Source organism: Hibiscus syriacus, unplaced genomic scaffold (assembly GCF_006381635.1).
Source record: "Hibiscus syriacus cultivar Baekdansim isolate YM2019G1 unplaced genomic scaffold, ASM638163v2 tig00012523_pilon, whole genome shotgun sequence".
NCBI lineage: Eukaryota > Viridiplantae > Streptophyta > Magnoliopsida > Malvales > Malvaceae > Hibiscus > Hibiscus syriacus.
The window spans coordinates 746811-766416 of record NW_024062285.1 but is presented as its reverse complement, the minus strand read 5'-3'; the positions used below and the strand labels follow the sequence as shown (position 1 = coordinate 766416).

The window sequence follows — 19606 nt, the reverse complement described above, 5'->3', positions numbered from 1 at the left end:
GCTTTAGACATGCACGTTACAACAATTACATGTCTAAAGCTTTGTTTCCTTCATTACCACAGTGTGCGGTTGGCTTAGACTAAATGAACGCAATCAACTGAAATGTTCGACGATGCCCCATTAACTAATTACCAGGCCAGCCCAAGTCCAATCGAATTGGAAGAGTTCACACACAATGATAGTCTAATAAATAAGAGTATGAACGTTTGAATCAACGTCATATGGAGATCGATTACTCCAACATTCCCAAACATTGAATATAGAGGAAGAAACCTAAAGAATATCCAAAGTGGACGAATGAAAAATCAACCATCCCTTAACTGCAATCACAATGATAATCTAATAAATAAGAGTGTGAACGGTTGAAGCAATGTCATATAAAGATCGATTACTCCAACATTCCCAAACATTGAACATAGAGGAAGAAACCTAAATATCTAAAGTGGATGAATGAAAATTCAACCATTCCTTAACTGTAGTCTCAACCGAGACATATGTCTCACAACCAACATAATGTCATATACAAACGAACAAAGAAATCAAACATCAGAAGAAACAAGCAATCAAGAAATTTCATAGAACCACAAATCAAGAAGAAGACTAATGGAAGAAACTTTCATCGAGAACCTAAAAGTATCGATAGTTATGATATCTTTTACTGGACAAAGTTAAACGAAAACATAATTATAAATACATCAAAATACAAATGTAAACTAACAAAATCAAACAACATTACTTTGGTACTAATATTAAAAAATTAATTATAATCTTTTAAAATTTAAAAAGTCATAATTTAAGCTGTATGGTGTACTTTCTCAGTTAACGAAAAATCCCTCAATTGAGCCGAACAACAAACCCAAGCTCGAAAAATCCCTCAATTGAGCCGAACAACAAACCCATGCCCAGCCCAGGTTCAATCAAAGTGAAAGGTATAAAATAGGGAAAGCTTCACACTTCAGTCTCACCATTTCAGTTTTCGGTTGCTTGACTTGCTGCAATGGAGTCCGAGTTGGAAGTTGAAGAAAAACAATGGGGACCCATAGTTGCAGACAAAGTGTTTTCACTCTATAGCTCACTTACAAAGAAGGGGAAGCCTCAGGGACGTGAAGTCTCCGTTTTGGCTGCTTTTCTTCTCTCATCTCCCTCTCAAGGTCAATCTCTAGAACCCTAATATTAGCTTTAAGTTATAATGATCTAAACTCCAAGGTGATGCTCTCATTGCAGCTGTGATAACGAACTCTCCGTTGCTTTAATTTCCGTTGATTTACTTATATTTTTGCAGTTCAGATATGGAAGTGGTTGCATTAGGCACAGGAACGAAATGCATAGGGCGCTCTCGATTAACCCATCGCGGTGACATTGTGAATGATTCCCATGCTGAAATTATTGCTCGCAGGGCTTTGTTAAGGTCCCCTTTTTTTTCATTCCCTCCTATTTTCCTTTTGTCATTGTTTGGATTTGTTTGGTACTAAATGGAATGAAGGGTTTAGGAATTTCTATAAATAGTTAGCTCTTGGACTTGGATTAGGTTTAAGTGAGTCTTAAGATTTTTTTATTTCCCCCCTTTGTGATCGATTCAGGTTCTTATATGGGAAGATTCAACGCCTTAATAACAACTCGAATAAAGAAGAACAAAATGGCACATCAGAGCTGCAAACCGGTTGCCTTGAACACTCGGTTTGCCAGTTGGAATCGGGTGGTTCTGGTGAAATAAAATATAAACTCCGAGCAGGGTGGAAATTTCATTTGTACATATCTCAGATGCCATGTAATTCTTAATAATATCTTTTATTTATCTTCTAATGTTCTACTTCTTGAGTTTTCAGCTTCATACAAAAGTTATAAGCTTTCATATAAAGACTTGGATTTTGAATTTCTACCTCTTGGTTGAGTTTGGTAGGTGGGGATGCTTCACTTAGTTCGGCACCATCTTCAATTAAAGAGCATGGTCAGTCTGTTTTTAAAATTTCTTTGAAATTTTCATGTGGGTTCCTGAAGTGATTTTTGGAAGTGTTAGTTTTAATTGTAGTATGCATGAACCGTGTGCTTTTGATTGCGTTGGTATCATCATTTTCTTTTCCATTGATAATGAATATTCCAGTAAAAAAACAATTATGTTTTATAGAAATGGACTAATTAGAAAATTTATTTTCAGGAGATAGCTCACAACTAATTGGCTTGGTTCAGAGGAAGCCTGGTCGAGGCGATACAACATTGTCAGTTAGCTGCTCTGACAAAATAGCTCGTTGGAATGTTGTTGGAGTTCAAGGTTCATCATTTGCCATGAAGTAATCGCACAATAATGCATTCATGCAATGGCCTGGAATCTGGACAATTAGGTGTTGTAGTTTATACAATGCACACAAACACAGAACGTGTTTACTGTTACACGTGTAATCTATGATCATTTGCATGTTACATGCTTCGTTTCTATTATCATCAATGTGGAACCATGTATAACCATGCACCATATATGTTTTCCTTTTCATTTTGACATTTTACTGACCTTTTGGATTTCCTGATTCCATTTAGTGAACTGCTTTGCACTGGTGTTGTGTCTTTGGATATTAAAAATTTCTGTCTTATCTTAGGGGCTCTGCTTTCATACTTTCTTCAACCTGTTTACCTCCATTCTATTACTGTCGGAAGATCCCCTTATGTTTCTGAGGATATTTGGCTGGTGAAACAATTGAAAAGATCCTTGTATGATCGGGTCATACCATTTTCAAATGAGCTTGTAAAGCCTTTTCAAGTTAACAAGGTTTGTAAAGTTTACGTGCATATTAATCCTATATAAAACAGGTGGGTTTTGACAACGATTACTTTAATACTGTCTGAGCAGCCAATATTTTGCGCTGCACCAGTACCCCCAAAGGAGTTTCAGCATTCTGAGACAGCTCAAGCCACCTTAACTTGCGGGTATTCACATTGGTGTACCCAACTATAGCGGTAGGTATTGTTATGTCTTTTTTTTATATGATTTATACATCAATTTTCAGGTATTCAATATGTTGGAATAAGTCTGGTCTGCATGAAGTTGTTCTTGGAACTACTGGTCGAAAGCAAGGCACGTCCTCTAAAGGGGCAGTTTATCCATCTACTGAATCATTGTTGTGCAAGTAAGCGACAAACCATATCAGAACAAAAAAATTAATGTCCTTGTCCTGTTCTTATTAGAAAATCTCCCCTTAGGAAGTGGATTTTGGAAACTTTCTTGTCACTAAGGGATGAATGCAAAACCGAATGCTCATTCAGTGAGGTCTCTTATCGAGAATTCAAGGTAATGATTCTGGATACTTGTGGACTTATTTTATGGAATTTCATCCTTGAGCTGCTGCATTTTGATACGGTTTGCAAATATGAAGCTGGTGATAGACGTTAGCCGCATGCTTTTTGAGCGAACTGCTGCACTATACATGTGATTGCTTTTTGTTGTTTCTTTGTGAACTCTTTTGCCTTGATTATAGTTTACCACCGATGAATAGAAATTATACTCCTTAAGGTCTATTCTAATGTTGGAATAATGCGTATTATTGTGTCGTTTTCATGGAGTAATGATTACCGTATTTGCTGATTGATATGGTCTATTATCTGCAGGACAGGGCCGAAGAATATACCTTAGCTTCCAAAGTTTTCAAGGGGAGACCTCCTTTTCAGAATTGGCTAACAAAACCCTTAAACTTGGAGAATTTCTCAATGATCGGTAATGAGGTATGCAGTTTACCACTGTATACGTTATAGTCTCAGAGATGCAGGTGAGTGTTCTTTTTATAAACTTGAATATGATGCTTATGATATTGACCTTAATTAATTTCCTTTTCCAATAGGGCAACCATCCCTCCTCCAAGTCATGTGACTTTCCAGGGTGATCAATTGGTTAATTGGTTCAAGCGAGTCCATAGAATTGGATATGGAAGAGAATACATGCCCCGATCAGAGCCGTCAGATATTTATGTTTTGTCGTAATTGTTGCTAACCCTTTTTCATCCAAGCTGTCGATGGATTTCGTTTAGATCAGTTGTTAAACTATTTGCAGATTATTCTATGAATTCTATGTCATAAATCAACATTTTATGCAATACAGACAAGAAATTACCCTATGATAATAAGCATTGCACTGAATAGTTTAGGACCGCACTCGCTGATATAATAAATAAACCACAGTTTATTTTAGATTCTTTATGAGAAAAAAAGCAGATACTGTTCCCTTATTCTGAAGATACTAAGTGTATCCATTTGCATATTCATCATTGGGGGCATCTGACTGTTAATTTGTATACGTTTTAGACGATTTTGCCGTCCAAACAGACAAAAGACAACATTAATGCATGAATCATAGGCAAATATGAGAAGGACGAAAGGGTTAATCAAGCATCAGACCAGTATATCTCCATTTCACGACGTTTCTCTCCATACACTCCTAAGGCATCCCAAACTGCATCCGAGGCATCAACGATGTCGTTCTTACAAGGAGGCTGGTAATCGTGGTCGGTATCACATCCCATCCCATCGTCAAGTCACATTCATCGACTACCTTAGCCTTGACGGTTTTCCCGTTACCATGTATGTTGATATAATTCATACGCCGTTCTTTCTTGTTAAACCATCCCGTCGACAGTGCCACAATCAATTCTGTATCGTTATGATACTGGTTATCACATTCGCATCGCCCACCACCATCCTCACCCAGACCGAATCCGTTGAGAGAGAGGGTTGCCTTGGTGTGACCCGAAACCTGGGGCGAACACATAGGTATAGTAAAGCTTGCGGTCTTGACAACAATCAGAATCATTGCCTTCGTTGCATTTCCCTGGTGGAGGCCTTTTCCCTCTTAGCTTGCCGCTGGGCTTGCAAGAACCTGCTTCAACCATGAAACAGTCTGTAATAACTAAAATAAAGCAAGTAAAGAGAAAAACAGTGGACAAAGCATTCCTATTCATCTTCATTTTGTGTGTTAAATCTTGGCTTGGTGCCTAGAACGTGAAGATGTGGGTTTATATAGGAATCAGCCCTTACAATTTTAAAGTCCCTTCTTCCAGAAATTCCTTAATTTTATCGCAAGAATCTGCTTAACGTGTCGTAAAAGGTCAAAAACCGTCACATAGGTGGGAATCAGAACAAGGTCAAAATACCAATAAATCGTCGTTTTACAGAGTAATATATGCTTATAAAAAACCACCTCAGCTTTTACTGAGTATTATAAATTGCAGAGCCGTTGCTTCCCAGCAATAGCATCCTATCCCGTCTCAATATTTTAATTACTTAACGTAGACACTCAAGGCAATCAACACGCCAATTTAATGGCAAAACCTGTAGACTTGTTAGTTGTTTGTTGAACGCTAGTAACAAGGCCTGCTTTCTTGTAGTCTTGCATCTGTTTTCAACTTGATACATGTGAATAAGATAGATTAGAATCTGCATGTCGATATATATACATATATAAATGCCTAGGTTGATTGGGGAGAATAATCTATTGGTTCGAATCAAGAGTTGAAAATTTGATTAATCTGACTAATATCATATTTCAACTGATTAATTGATCACCGCTATAAAATTAATGTCCTAATAGAAAAAATCTCAAAGTTGAAAATGAATATGGCAAAACGAGACGTTAGCACTGACAAGACAAAATAAAATATAATGAACAAATGAACAACCTCGTCCCCAAGCACAAGACTACGGCAATAACGCACAATATTATCCTTATTTTGTTCTCTATCACTCGATAAAGGAATAATGAACACTATAAGTCTATTGGTATTTCCCACTCAATGTGCGGTAGTGTTTTAAGCAGTACCAACACATATTATTATATCCTCTACTAGTCCTATGAGAAGTCGATTATGCAAACTAACTCCTCGAGAGGCATAGCCATATAAAACCACTCCTTGGAATAAAAATCTCTCATTTTAACTTACATTAGTGGTTAAAAGAATCGTTGTTGTTTCTAGAGCTTATGAGTTCAAATACCAACTACTGCTCTACAGCTTGATTAAGCGTTCATTGTCAAACGGTAAGTAATAACCTTAATTTCTATTGTGAAAAGAATAACACTTAAAGACTAGAGAATCATATTATTTTTTTTATGTTAATTTGAACTATAAAAAACACAAAGCTTATAGATTTAAGTAATTTTTTTTATTTAACGATTTATTATTCTTCTTGATCTGAGAGGACAGATCTTGGTAGACTGAATTGCACATCATGTCTGATATTTTTCGTAAAAAAATATCTTTATTCTAAAATAACATTATACTTGAAAAACATATGATCCAAAGAATCAATCAGAGTCGGACCAGTAGACGTCTATTTCGCCCAAATCGCTCTCAGGAACACCAAGAGTCTTCCATATCGCTTTCGAGGCGTCAATGATGTTGTAAGGACAAGGAGCACATCCCCGTGTAGAGTCACATTCACCGACAACCTTAGCCCTCACACTCTTTCCATTACCATGGATTTTCATATACTTCTTACCCCTCTTTTGGTGGTTAAACCACCCGGTCGAAAGCGCCACAATAGTGTCGTCATCAGAGTGGTATTTACCGTCACATTCCGACGGTCCGCCACCGTCCCCGCCTTCCTCGAACTGTTAATCATCAATGTCGCCTTCGTATGGTTCGACACCGGTGGCGAACATTTGTAGATCGGGTAGGACTTCCCGTTACTGCATGTTATCTTGCCTCTGGGTATGCATGCGTTTTTTCCTTGTATCCTGCCATTGGTTCTGCCAATGAAGCAAGCGAGGACTAAAACAAAGCAAATAAAAGGAATAATTGCAGGAAAAAACCCCTTGCTCTTCATCTTCAATGTCTTCTTGGTGCCAACAACACGAAGACGTGGAGTATATATATAAATCGGCCCTCTCAATTCTAAAGCCTGGTTTTTTCCAGAAATTTCCATGGTTTCATCGCAAGTATCGCTCGGAGCAGCACGATGTGTTACAAAAGGTTAAATTTCGTTACATTTTACATAGCTTTGGGATCAAAACACGGTTAAATACAAAGATTAAATCTCACACTTGATTCAAATATAAAGGGGGTGGCATATTTTTTTTAAATATACTCGTGGCTCTGAATTTAACGTGTTGAACAATATGCAAGTAACAAGGATACTATCTTGTTTCTAGATTGAGCTTGTAATATTTTAAATTTTGGTAAAAATATAATACAAGTCACTTAATTATGTGTTTGATCATAAATGAATGCTTTTTTAAAGGATAAATTACACCGTTCCTCACTGAACTATATTGTCTCTCCTAATTTCCTCTCCCAACTTTCAATTTGATCAATTTGCTCATTGCACTTTACAATTGAATTATTTTGCTCACTTTTCTCTCTAACAACGGATGATGTGATATTTATTATTATTTAATATAAAATAATTAAAAAAAATAGAAGGTGCCCATGCCATCGTCGGTCGTCGTAGATGGTGGTCGTTCGGTCCTAAAATGTGATGGGTCGCTTCGCCTCGATACCTTGAGTCCAAATTCGACATCCATTTTGACGGAACTTGCTCCGAAGTCCACGAATTTGAGATTGAAAATGAGGAAACCGAAACATTTCAGTCCAAATTCACATGTTTTGGAACATTTTCCGGTGAAACAACCACTAAATTCGAACTTAGGGAGTTGAGACGAATCGAACCATGAATTTTGGGACCGAACGGTCACCCTCTATGGCGGTCGACGGTGGCCGGAATGAAAATGACATGGTGGCTGGCGGAGAGAAAATGAAGAGAAGGAAAAAGGGTAAATTACACCATGAGTCACTGAACTTTACTCTCTCTCCTATTTTACTCATTGAAATGACTTCATTTTAGAGTAAATTTGAGTTTTTCAAAACGACGTCGTTTTGATGCAGGTGCCACGTCATAACGCCATTAAATAATTAACGACAGAGTGAGCAAATTAATCAAATTGAAAGTTGGGTGAGGAAAATAGGAGAGAGAGTAAAGTTCAGTGAGGAACAATAGAGTAAAGTACAATGAGGAACAATGTAATTTACCCTTTTTAAATCATAAACATATCACTCAATTCATATATTTCTTTACAAGCATAAATATTAGTGTAAATAGTAATATGTCATACTAGTTTGGGTAAATTACGTATTTAGTACCTCAATTATTAGTTTTGATTCCTTTTAGTACTTAAACTTTTATTTTTTCAAAATCATACCTAAAGTTTAGTTTTTATTTCATTTTAGTATCCATTTTCAAAATTTAACATCAAATTTTGAAAAAAAAAATAAAGTTTAGGTACTAAAACAGACAAAAAATGATAGTTTAGGTACTAAACGCGTTAAGTTTTAACGACAGGGTACTAAAATGAAATGAAAACTAAACGTTAGGTATTGTTTTGAAAAAGTTGAAAGTTTAGGCACTAAAACGAATAAAAACTGATAGTTTAGGTACTAAATGCATATTTTACCCTAATAGTTTTAGTCCTTAAAACTTATACAATCTATCAAATTAGTCCTATTTCAAATCAATTCAATAATTTTAACCCCTCATATTTAAAAATTGTCATTTTGTTCCAAGAAAAGTTATACTAATTTTTTATATAATAATTTATTGTTGCTTTATAGCAAAAAGCGGTTATCCAATTATTGATTAGATCTGATAAATTCGCTTCACTTGACAACATCGTAAAAAAGATTAAACTGGTGAAATTTGCTTCACTTGACAATGATGTGTGCAAGTAGGCATAAAAGCTGCAACATTACCAGTCCCATGCACCATTTCGACCAGCACCATCCGAACAACAGAAATGACCCCGAAAGCAAGATTGTGCTCCTCTCTCAAGCTTTGAAAACCACGGAGGAGAACAGGATGACCAGTGAGATTTGAAACATGTTCATCTTGGATTTCAATGGAGGAAATTGTTAAAACGATCTTACAAATTTGAGTAGAGAGTATTGAAGTTGAAGCCTATTAAAGGAAATATGCAGTTTCAGTTCAGTACCAGAATTTGTTAAAGGAAATGTGTTGGGATAGCTAGTGTTTTCCAATGGGTGGTGATGATACACAATTCCTCATTAAACTTAGCCCTCACACTTCTTCCATCACCATAGATGTTAATACACTTCAAACACCTTAGCCCTCATGAAATTATTAGAGGAAAGAATCATCCGCGCATTAGATCAATGTCGACATGGGAATTGTTGCGTACATCGATCGATCGTGGACCAGGCCACACACCTGCCGAAAATGATGGAGTAGGATTTTGAGTTGGTGAAATGCCAGGCGGTGCTGCTTGATCATCAACACTCTGATTATCGATGTCCTTTAGTTCGTCTTGGCCTCTGCCTTTCTTGTTCTTTGTCTTGGAACCACCCCAAAGAAAACTTCCCTCTGTCACCTGATTCATTCAAGTTCAGTAATGGTCCATCATTATATTTTAACAGACATAAACAGTTTGAGCAGCATGCCTTACAAAAACTAGCATTAACCAATTAGAACTGGCATGGCAACCGAAAGGCTACCTGAACTGGGCTGGCGGCGATAAGCATCCCACCAACACCTCCGCGGATGACATGGCCATCAGGATTGGCAAGGGACACACTAAGACTGTCGGTTCGATTGCTTGAGCCACTGTCGCTGGTCAAGAGGTACGAGCCTGACAAGCATAATATCTCGAAACGCCCCTAAGGAAATCAAAATGGACACTATATGCATTAACTTAAGAATTTCAGAATAAATTAGCAGCCAGAATATGGTTATTGAGTGCTCAAACCTCGTATGTGACGGTACCAGTTAGAGTAGAGACATCCTCATTGGCTGACAAAATGAATATTGCTCTCGGCCCTTACTGTGAAAATGACATTAATTTTGTTGCAATATCCTACAAGAAAAATTCAAGCCTTAGTTTTCAGAGAGAAACAGGGTACAACTAGGCCTAATATTTCTCTCTATTGACTCCTAATATCTAGTATATTTTAGAGGGTAGGAACCAGATAGTGATAAATAAAAGAAAACTGCATACTTCTCTGGTTGCAACGGTGATGACGTGCGGCGTAAATACCATCCATGCCGAACCAGAGAGTCATACACCTACCTAGCAAAACAAGTGGACATATTGGCAACATTAAACACAGAGCAAGAACAGAACAGGCAAAACATTAGGACACCAACAATTTACATTCCAGCATTAACATTAGGACACAAGGGAAGCAAGTTGTTGCTTCCTTCCGGTACCCAGTGGCCGCCCTCTTCCTCGTTTCTGGCTCGCTGTTATCATCCCAGGATGAGTCGCTGATGCAGCAGGAGTCAATGCCAATGAAACAGTCCCATCCGGTCCATACTTCCGGGGCCTTCCTTGCTTCCGTTTCACGGTCTCACTAGGAGGCACAGCTGAAGGTGTGCCTAGATCGACACTGTGAGGGGTCGTAACTGCCGGTGAAGACTACACAGGTGAGGTCGATCCCACGGTAGTGGCACTGATACACGTTATTGTACATTTGATCTAGGTAATATATGAATGCCTGGTGATCCGTGTATTCCGGATCCCCAACCAGTTATCTCTCTTTGTTGAATATTATATGATCCAGACCCTGGTAATGCCATAGCATCCTTTCGATCCATGCATCTTCCTCGAATAAAATGTACTTGAATGTGCTTTCAAGTCAGCTTACAAGCTTATTTTAAGTAACTAAAACGATAGTTTGATACAAAATGGTTAAGTGGAGCTCCAAATTGTAAGAAGTCGATGAAGAACTTGTTTCCAGGTTCATATTCCAAGAAACCAAAACTCAGAACACAGATCAAAGAGATAACCTTTTAATGTTACAAACGAATCATCTTTCACGGTAAAATCACCAGCCAAAGAGAACAATTTACACACGTAGTTATTTGAGAAAAATACAAAAGCTGAAGTCATGCCATAAAACAAAAAATAAAGTAGAGCTGAGTTAAAAGAACAGCTACAACTTCCTTAAAACACCAAGCAGAATAAAAGACCCAGGAAAGAGGAAGTAACTTACATTAGTGAACTGAGGTTAAAGTTGCAGCCTTTAGAAAGTAAGAAGCTTTGAAGAAAATGGGGGCCTTTTTGAAAGAGAGAAAGTTAAGTAGTCTCAGTAAAGAGATTAAGGGGATCTAAAGAGACCGGGGATTACTGAAAAGAAGCTATTGTTGTGTGAAGCTTTTTCTCTTTCTTTCCTTAACCTCTCTCTCCCCCCTTCTTCACTTCACCATGATAAAATCTGTTTATCGTTCGTTTCTTCGTTGTTGATCCTCGTTTTGTCTGAAAGTTTTCATCTTTATACTTATCTTGGAAAGGTTCTCTCCATCATCTTCTTCCGTGACAAATAATTGAGTGGAATTGGCGACGATGCTTTTGTCTTCATTTTGCGTCACCCATGTGTACAAAATTGATTTTGCTTTGTCAAAGGCAACAAAAAAAAATTATGATACGTTAGTTTGTGCGTTTAAATGGAAGTTTTCATCACCAACAGTTATTTTGATGAAAATATTTGATTCTTGTGAACAAAATGAAAGCATTTTAAAAGTTAAGTGATTATTAGTGTAGTTTACCCCATTTATATACACTGTTATTGGTTAATCCGACGTGGCAAATTTTTATTGAAGGGAAACAAACAAACGAGGAATTATTTTAAGTTCCCGATTTATCATATTATTTATAGTGAATCATAATTTTAAAATAACTCTCTACTCTTTATTTACATATAGAAAAAAAAAGATTCACTAAAAAAATAAGATAAAAAATGTTATAATTAAAATTACGAATGACGTAATAAGTTTGGTCTATCTAATAATTTTTCATATGAGACACGAGTGAACAATTTAAAGATGACAAATAGGCGTGATGAGACAGGGCGGGGGGAGGCAGGTGCAAGTACAGGTACATGTACCCCTTCCCATCTCCATATTCATCTAATATATGTGTATTCGTCATCTACTAACCACTCACGATGGATAAAATTTTTAAATCCATACCGCTTATGTGAGTATATTCTAAAATCTACTCTCACTACCCAACTAGTTAACCGCCACCTTTCTCGTACTCACTTATACACGTTCATACCCACCTGTTAGTAACCTCACAGATTATATAAGGAATAATCTTCAATTCTAAAAATATTATATCTTAATTTAAATTATAAAAATTATATCTTATTGTCGCAACCGTCTTTCAGTTGGGCCCCCAGAATTGGGCTTCGACTTAGGTAAATGGATTGGAGTCGCCACCGATCATTTATTTAAAGATAAATGGGTTGATCGGATACCCTATTTCTTACCTGATCTGCGTCTTACCAGAAATATGTCGGGCTCGGGAGTCGGTTACGGTCAAGGAAGGATTAGCACCCTTGAACCGCCCTTTCGGTACTACGTAATTTCCAGTTGTCTTAATTAAGAAAAATAACAAGTTAAATTAAAAGATAAAATAATGATCCAAAATTACTTACCTTTGACGAATTTACAAATATACCCTTTAAAAGTCAAAATATGGATTAGAAGAGATGAATAAATGATAAATAAAGTAAAACAAATAAAAGCATATATATATAAGTAAAATAATAATAATAAATAAAAGAAAATCAAAAGTAATATACATATATATACATGCAAAATAGGAAATATAAATATATATATATATAATAACACTAATAAAAAAACATATATACATATATAATAAAATTAATAGAAAGTAATATGCATATATAACAAGAATAATAAAGTAGGAAAAAAATGATTTAGGGGGGAGAATTAAATATTTTAAAAAAATGAACACGCCTCGGGGGTAGATCTAGGTTCGAAACTTCGAAATTCCACCCTTTTTTAGTCATCGGCGCAACCCACGTTTTGGGTTATTCGAACCAAATCTCAAGAAAAATAACGTGCACATGCGAGAAATGAACGAACCAATGTAAAAAAAGATGCTACCTTTTATTTCCTTTTCGAATCGTTTACAACAACTTTACCTTTGTATTTTCCGTGCTTTCCTCTGTGTTTTGTGTGTAAATCGTCTGTTACAATGGTGAGTTACAATGGCTATTTATAGTGCTTGTGGATCCTATCTTTAGGAGTTTAAATCATAGTAGAACTCTATCCTATTTTTAGGAGTTTGAATCATAGCAAAATGTTATCCTATTTTTAGGAGTTTGAATCCTAAAATTCTATCCTATTTTTAGGAGTTTGAATCCTAGTAGGACGAAAATGTGTGTTGACAGCTGCCCCTCTTTGCCCATAGTCGTATAACGGGGATAGGGCAAAGATTAAAAGACACACTTTTCGTTCGGTTGAGTTGAAAATTGACTCTGATGTTTCAATAACTCCCTGTCGAATTGAGTTACGGATGACTCCTCCATCGTGAAGTCGAGTTCATCTTGAAATGATATGAAATTAAAGCCGTAGTTCGGAATTTGAATCAGCACGTGGCTTCCCGTTACCCTTCGGTCTTCTTCTCGGTTTAAAGACCTTGGATCGGAATCGAACTCAGAAATCTTCATTGACAGATAGCTTTGACTTAAGCTATGCTGTTTGAAAATGGTTGCTTGTCACTAAGGCATGGCTAACCCAGGTCCTCTTCTCGACTTGAAAACCTCGACTGCAACCGGAAAGTAGTGTGATTGATGTGTCATCGAGCTGAATGGAGTCGAACTCGACAATTTTGATGGCAGATAATCTTTCTTTGAGTTGGATAGCCTTCGTCGTGAAGTTGAAATCCAAGTAAGTAGCATTGTTCCAAGTCCAATATCCTCCGTCGTGAAGTTGAAATTGGCTCTGGAACCGGGAAATTGTTTGTTGACAACCAGCCGTCCCTTCGTTGTGAAGTTGAACTTGTGTTGCCTCGAGTCCAATATCCTTCGTTGTGAAGTTGAAATTGAATCTGAATGAAATTTTGTTGACAAGCAGCGGTCCCTTCGTCGTGAAGTTGAACTTGCGTTGTCTGGAGTCCAATATCTTTCGTTGTAAAGTTGAAATTGGCTCTGGGATTGGGAAGTTGTTGTTGACAAACAGCGGTCCCTTCGTCGTGAAGTTGAACTTGCATTGTCTGGAGTCCAATATCCTTCGCTGTGAAGTTGAAATTGGCTCTGAATGAAATTTTGTTGACAAGCAGCGGTCCCTTCGTCGTGAAGTTGAACTTGCGTTGTCTGGAGTCCAATATCCTTCGTTGTGAAGTTGAAATTGGCTCTGAGATTGGAAAGTTGTTGTTGACAAGCAGCGGTCCCTTCGTCGTGAAGTTGAACTTGCATTGTCTGGAGTCCAATATCCTTCGCTGTGAAGTTGAAATTGGCTCTGAATGAAATTTTGTTGACAAGCAGCGGTCCCTTCGTCGTGAAGTTGAACTTGCGTCGTCTGGAGTCCAATATCCTTCGTTGTGAAGTTGAAATTGGCTCTGAGACTGGAAAGTTGTTGTTGACAAGCAGCGGTCCCTTCGTCGTGAAGTTGAACTTGCATTGTCTGGAGTCCAATATCCTTCGTTGTGAAGTTGAAATTGGCTCTGAGATTGGGAAGTTGTTGTTGACAACCAGCGGTCCCTTCGTCGTGAAGTTGAACTTGCGTTGTCTGGAGTCCAATATCCTTCGCTGTGAAGTTGAAATTGGCTCTGAAATTGGGAAAATTGTTTATTGACAACCAGCGGTCCCTTCGTCGTGAAGTTGAACTTGCGTTGTCTGGAGTCCAATATCCTTCGTTGTGAAGTTGAAATTGGCTCTGAAATTGAGAAGTTGTTTGTTGACAACCAGCCGTCCCTTCGTTGTGAAGTTGAACTTGTGTTGTCTCGAGTGCCACGATATCCTCCGTCGTGGAGTTGAAATCGCGGATGGCCCCTTTGTTGTGAAGTTGAGCCTTGACTTGAATATCCTTCGTCGTGAAGTTGAAATCCAAGTATTGTATGTTGCGGGTGGACACAATTCCCTTCGCCGTGAAGTTGAAACCTTGGAGACCCCTTTATTATGAAGTTTAGCTTCGAGCTAGATATCCTTCGTCGTGAAGTTGAAATCCACTCTCGAGCAAATTGTGTCGCTTTGAGTGCAATATCCTTCGCCGCGAAGTTGAAATTGACTCTAGCTAAAACCTGAAAAAGTTATGCATATATGTGATGCTATGGATGCAATTCTCTTAGGTGTGCCTAAAATGCATATGCAACATATGTTATCTTGGGGCTCTGGAGAGAAATCTCGATCTCCAGTTGCCTGTCTGGAATCTTGATTCTTGAATCTTCAAATTTTGATCCCTGATCTTGAATTCTTCAAATGTTCAAATCTGATGTGTACATTCTATTTTTGATTTGAGAAATGCTTCTCGACCATCTCAAGTATGTGCATGAGCTGAGTGTAACAGTTCAGATGATGCTTCAAAAGAAGTTGTCTTGAAAGAGATAGAATTCGTTTCAAGGGAAACGATCTCAAAGATATCTGTTGTTTCATGAGAAACGGTCTCAAGGGAAACAAAATTATTTTTTAAGGGAAATAAATTTGAAGATTTTGTGTTTCAAGAGTAACTGTCTCAAGGGAGACAAAATTTATTTTAGGGGAAATAAATTCAAAGGTTTCGTTTCAAGGGAAACTGTCTCAAGATAGACGAAAATTGTTTCAAGAGAAACTGTCTCAAGAGAGACAAAACTTAGTTCCACAAGAAACTGTCTCAAGGGAGACGGAATTTGTTTCAAAGAAAACATATTCAAATATTTTGTTTCAAGGGAAACTGTCTCAAGAGAGACAAAATTTATTTCAAGGGAAACTGTCTCAAGATAGACGAAATTTGTTTCAAGAGAAACTGTCTCAAGAGAGACAAAATATGTTTCAAGGGAAACTGTCTCAAGAGAGACAAAACTCTTCTAGTGAAAACGGTCTCAAGCGAGACAAATCTTGTTTTAAGAAAAACAATCATGAGTGAAATAAATCTTCTTTCGAGTAAAACAGTCCCAAGTGAGACAAAGTCTGTTTTAAAAAAGCAATCTCAAGTGAGATAATCATCTGCATTAAATGAGACTGTCTCAAGCGAGACAGAATTTATATTGGAAATGTCGAATCTGAAAATGAATATCGATCTTTCTGTCTGTCGAGTTGGTTGAAGTGTAGTTTCTTGCTGCTGAGCTAAACAACCGACATCAATCTGTAAAGGTGCTTTTGAATCGAGTATCCTTCGTCTTGAAGTCAAACTTGACTCTAAAGCTGTAAAAATTATGTACGTGGAAAGAAAATGATAGATATGATGCTCTAAAATGTATGCATAAGATGCATGTAACAAGAATTGGTTATATTTTATCTCCTGAAAAAGGTCTGATAATTTGCATTAGGATGTTGAATCCCCAAAGATGCCCCAATATCAAAAAATGCCCCAATATTTGATGTTGAATCTTCAAAGATGCCCCAAATGTTCCTCATTTCTTGCTTCATCATTGATTCTGAGCACGAACTTTATGTCTAAGAGTCACATGTCATTTACCAAGATCCACTCTAGAGAGGCTGTCTTGTTTGAAAAAAAATGTTTTTCTTTCTCTTTTATTTTCAAAGTTCTGAAAATATCAATTAAAAGAGTTTTGAAAGATGTTTGATCCAAAGTTTTGAAAATATTGTCACTTTCACGGTTTTACAATTGAGACAAATCATAAAACTAGAGTTCATCGGATATCAAAGAATTAATTACAATGTTAATCCTTCAATAAATTATAGCTATTTGACATGTGCCAAGATCAAAGCTATTTTTGGGAAATGGTCAAGCAAAGAAAGGATAAAAAGTCTCAGGTTATTGTGTTTGGTCAAAGGTTTGGCATTTTTGTTCATTTGATGCTAAATGGTTTGACATTTGATGCTCAAAGGTTTGATGGGGTAGCTTGCATGCTCATCTACTAGAAGTGTTCTCCGACTCCCAGCTTTTATGGTCACACTCGGATTGTGTGATGCCTTATCGAGGAATTTGTGTGATCGCCTCAGTTGCACAATTTTTATATTCGAGCCGCCTTTTCAGGTTTTCAACTCGAACACTCCTTTGGTTTCAAGACGTTATTCAGGATTTACGTCTTGAACCCCCCTTTGTTATTTTTCTCTATCATACATTAATTACATTGTTTTTTTGCAAACAAAGATTAATCCTGATGGGCGGGATGAAATCTGAAGATAGTATCTTCTGTTTAGAAATCCATGTATGATTAGAAGGGACTTTTAAGTCACGTAATGTAGGCCAAGGCTCATGGTTATGAAAGAAAAGGATAAATAGGCCCAAACAAGTGTTTCAGGGTGTTGAACCAAGGATCAATTCATTCTGATGCCTTCAATCCTGTCTTGCTCAATTTGGATCTGCTCATATGTGTTTCTCTGGATTTTCTCTGGATGTTCCATGATCTTCGAGTGAAGTGATTCAGAGATTCGGGAATGATTGTGCTTGATCAATCTCATAGTTTGAAGCTTGATGTGCCATTTGTCTTTAGGGAATCTTTGCATGTGCTTTTTGTCCCTTTTTCTTTTTGATTTTTGCTCTTTTTTTCTTTTGTTCTTGTTTCTCTTTTTCTTTGTTTTTTTTTTTTGCTTTTTTGCTTCTTTTCTTTTTTGTTCTTGATTGGATCTTCGCACTTGCCATTTGGTCCACCTTTTGGTGTCTCCTTTTGATTGATGTCTTCACTCATGTGAGCAGATTTCTTCCACCTTGCCCCCCAATGTGGAGGGTGATCCTTGGTTAGGGTTGAATCAGAAGAAAAATACTACAGGCTCAAAAGGGGACACAAGGGATATATATTTTCTCCTGTTGTAAAGGGATAAAGAAAGAAAGCCGTTCATCATTTCATACATGGAAGTCCTCACAGAAGAGGTATCCCCAGGGGGATAGATTTTCAGGATTAATTTCATTCACATGAAAATAGTGTAGTTAATGCGTGATAGAATTATTTCGAATGAATTGTTTTTTTGCTCCTTGCTCCCAACATATCTCAATGTTCAGGCTCCCGGCGAGATGCCCCAAATTGTGTCTTAGAAGAATGCTCATGTTCAAATGAACAACTCAATGCCTTGGGTATTAAAATGTCAATTTTGAGTCTAATGGTGTGACTTTATTTGACTCAAAGAAAGGTATGGGTGTATCAAAAAGATAAAGACAATGTTCAAGAATTTCAAAGGGAAGTTATGTCAAAATTTGGTCTTTTTGGTAATGATCAAGGTATTTCATTTTGGGGTTTGAGACATGATAAGAAAGGTCTAATCTTGTCATATGTCAAAAATCTATAATTCTTGAAGAGTTAAAAGAATCCTTAATTCATTTAATATTCGAAGAACTAAAGATTAAAATTTGTTCAATTGCTCCACCTTAGAAAGTAGCATAAATTCAATCGTTTAAAAGATGTGTTCAAACAAAACAATCCTATAAGTACAAATGGTATATGACATGCCCCCTTCTTCGGCAAGCGCCTTATAGTTTTCAGAAGAATTTTTGGGAATCCTTATGTGGCAACAGCTTCAACATCGTAGCCCTTAGGAGATGGGTACTCTTTTCTAAGATCATCCTGGCAGGCTTAGTCCTACAATCAGCTGATTCAGCTCCCCCTGTACTGATTTCAGTTTTTCTTTAATTGTTAAAATCTTGCTTTCATGTGGTGTAATGTGGTTAAGACCACTTCATCGAATCCTCTATGACTTAATTTCATGTTTATGAAAATGCTTAAAAATGTAGATGAAGATGCAAAAATGCAAGAATGCATGAAATGTTCGAGGCATTGATCCAAGAAATGTGCCTGTTATTATGAATAATCCTTATTGGGGACAAAAATGTTTTATCTTTTAAGAGACAAAAATATCCTGACAGCTTCTGACATGTTGACTAGTCTTATGCTTTCGTCTTTCACCGGTTGAATAACCTGTCGAACCGCTCCAGCCTCTCTGGATGAACCGTGAAAATGTTGAGTTATTTTTCGTATTGGTCCAAGAAGTCTCGAATGATCGCATCTCGAGCACCTACTTTTGTTGAGCCTGTTCCCAACGAATTCGTCATTGGAGCCCTTAATTGATAGGAACTATGTGAAGTTCAATAATCTGTTTCTTGAATTCGCCAGCAATGGTCTCCAATTTCAGCTATCATTTTGCCATTGTCGTGTTCAAAGGGACTTCCAAGATACATAACCTTCATCCTGCCCCTGCAACCTCTTCCAGTCAGTTCTTCAAAGATAAGCTTTCATTGTGCTTGATGTAGACCCGGTTCATTCTGAGTCCTTTATAATGCAGCAGAGTGATATACTCTTCAATTGTGGGCACCACGTCTTCTGGATTGAATGTGACACATAGTCGCCTTGTAGACTATCCTTTGTATTTTCATCTCTTGTATTACAACACCTTTGTTCATGGATTCAGATTATTCGAGTTTTAACAAACACGTTTTAGTGGATCAATACCTCTTTTAAATGATGCAAGTGATGAAAATAAAAGAAAAGAAAAGAAAGATGAAAAGAGTTAGTGAGGTGAAAAATAAAAAACGATCATGAAAATGAAAAATCCTACCCCACATGATATCTACCCCACATGCTTATTATTCCTACCCGGACATGATCTCTATCCCGCATGCTAATCTCAAACAAATCCTAATCGCATATTTGTCTAGTTCGCATGCTTTGAACATAAAGTAAGGCAGGAAATAAAATCAAAGCAGCCTAAGGTTTGGA

At 37.1% G+C, this 19606-nt stretch overlaps 2 protein-coding genes and 2 pseudogenes across 6 annotated transcripts; 1 reads left to right on the top strand and 3 right to left on the bottom strand.

Annotated features, from left to right (window-relative positions):
• Positions 1–954: 954 nt before the first annotated feature.
• LOC120205625 (tRNA-specific adenosine deaminase TAD1) lies at positions 955–3986 on the top strand. Of its 5 annotated transcripts, none has more exons than XM_039205485.1 (11): positions 955–1151; positions 1288–1408; positions 1581–1768; positions 1901–1948; positions 2156–2203; positions 2592–2761; positions 2843–2919; positions 3000–3119; positions 3193–3280; positions 3598–3711; positions 3828–3986. In XM_039205485.1, the coding sequence occupies exons 1-11, from the start codon at positions 998–1000 to the stop codon at positions 3867–3869; spliced, it is 1170 nt and encodes a 389-aa protein (XP_039061416.1). In that variant the 5' UTR covers positions 955–997; the 3' UTR covers positions 3870–3986. The 5 variants fall into 5 exon arrangements, with proteins under 5 accessions (XP_039061416.1, XP_039061415.1, XP_039061417.1 ...); XM_039205484.1 differs by having other exon boundaries at positions 956–1151; positions 2156–2269; positions 2592–2737; XM_039205483.1 differs by having other exon boundaries at positions 957–1151; positions 2156–2269.
• A 377-nt stretch (positions 3987–4363) lies between these two features.
• Positions 4364–4943, bottom strand: LOC120205628 (annotated as a pseudogene).
• Positions 4944–6280: 1337 nt separating this feature from the next.
• LOC120205682 (putative ripening-related protein 1) lies at positions 6281–9066 on the bottom strand. Its single transcript, XM_039205522.1, has 4 exons — positions 9052–9066; positions 8677–8925; positions 6681–6746; positions 6281–6586 (listed from the first exon to the last, which is right to left on the bottom strand). The coding sequence occupies exons 1-4, from the start codon at positions 9064–9066 to the stop codon at positions 6281–6283; spliced, it is 636 nt and encodes a 211-aa protein (XP_039061453.1).
• LOC120205631 lies at positions 8726–10695 on the bottom strand (annotated as a pseudogene).
• Between the last annotated feature and the right edge of the window lie 8911 nt (positions 10696–19606).

Coding starts and splice junctions, on each gene's coding strand:
- LOC120205682 (XM_039205522.1), bottom strand. Junction 6,747..8,676: donor CTTGCACACATCATTGTCAA/GTGAAGCAAATT, acceptor GCTTTGTTTTAG/TCCTCGCTTGCTTCATTGGC. Junction 6,587..6,680: donor AAACGCATGCATACCCAGAG/GCAAGATAACAT, acceptor GATGATTAACAG/TTCGAGGAAGGCGGGGACGG.
- LOC120205625 (XM_039205483.1), top strand. CDS start 998: ATGGAGTCCGAGTTGGAAGTTGAAGAAAAACAATGGGGACCCATAGTT. Junction 1,409..1,580: donor GCTCGCAGGGCTTTGTTAAG/GTCCCCTTTTTT, acceptor TGATCGATTCAG/GTTCTTATATGGGAAGATTC. Junction 3,712..3,827: donor TCTCAATGATCGGTAATGAG/GTATGCAGTTTA, acceptor CTTTTCCAATAG/GGCAACCATCCCTCCTCCAA.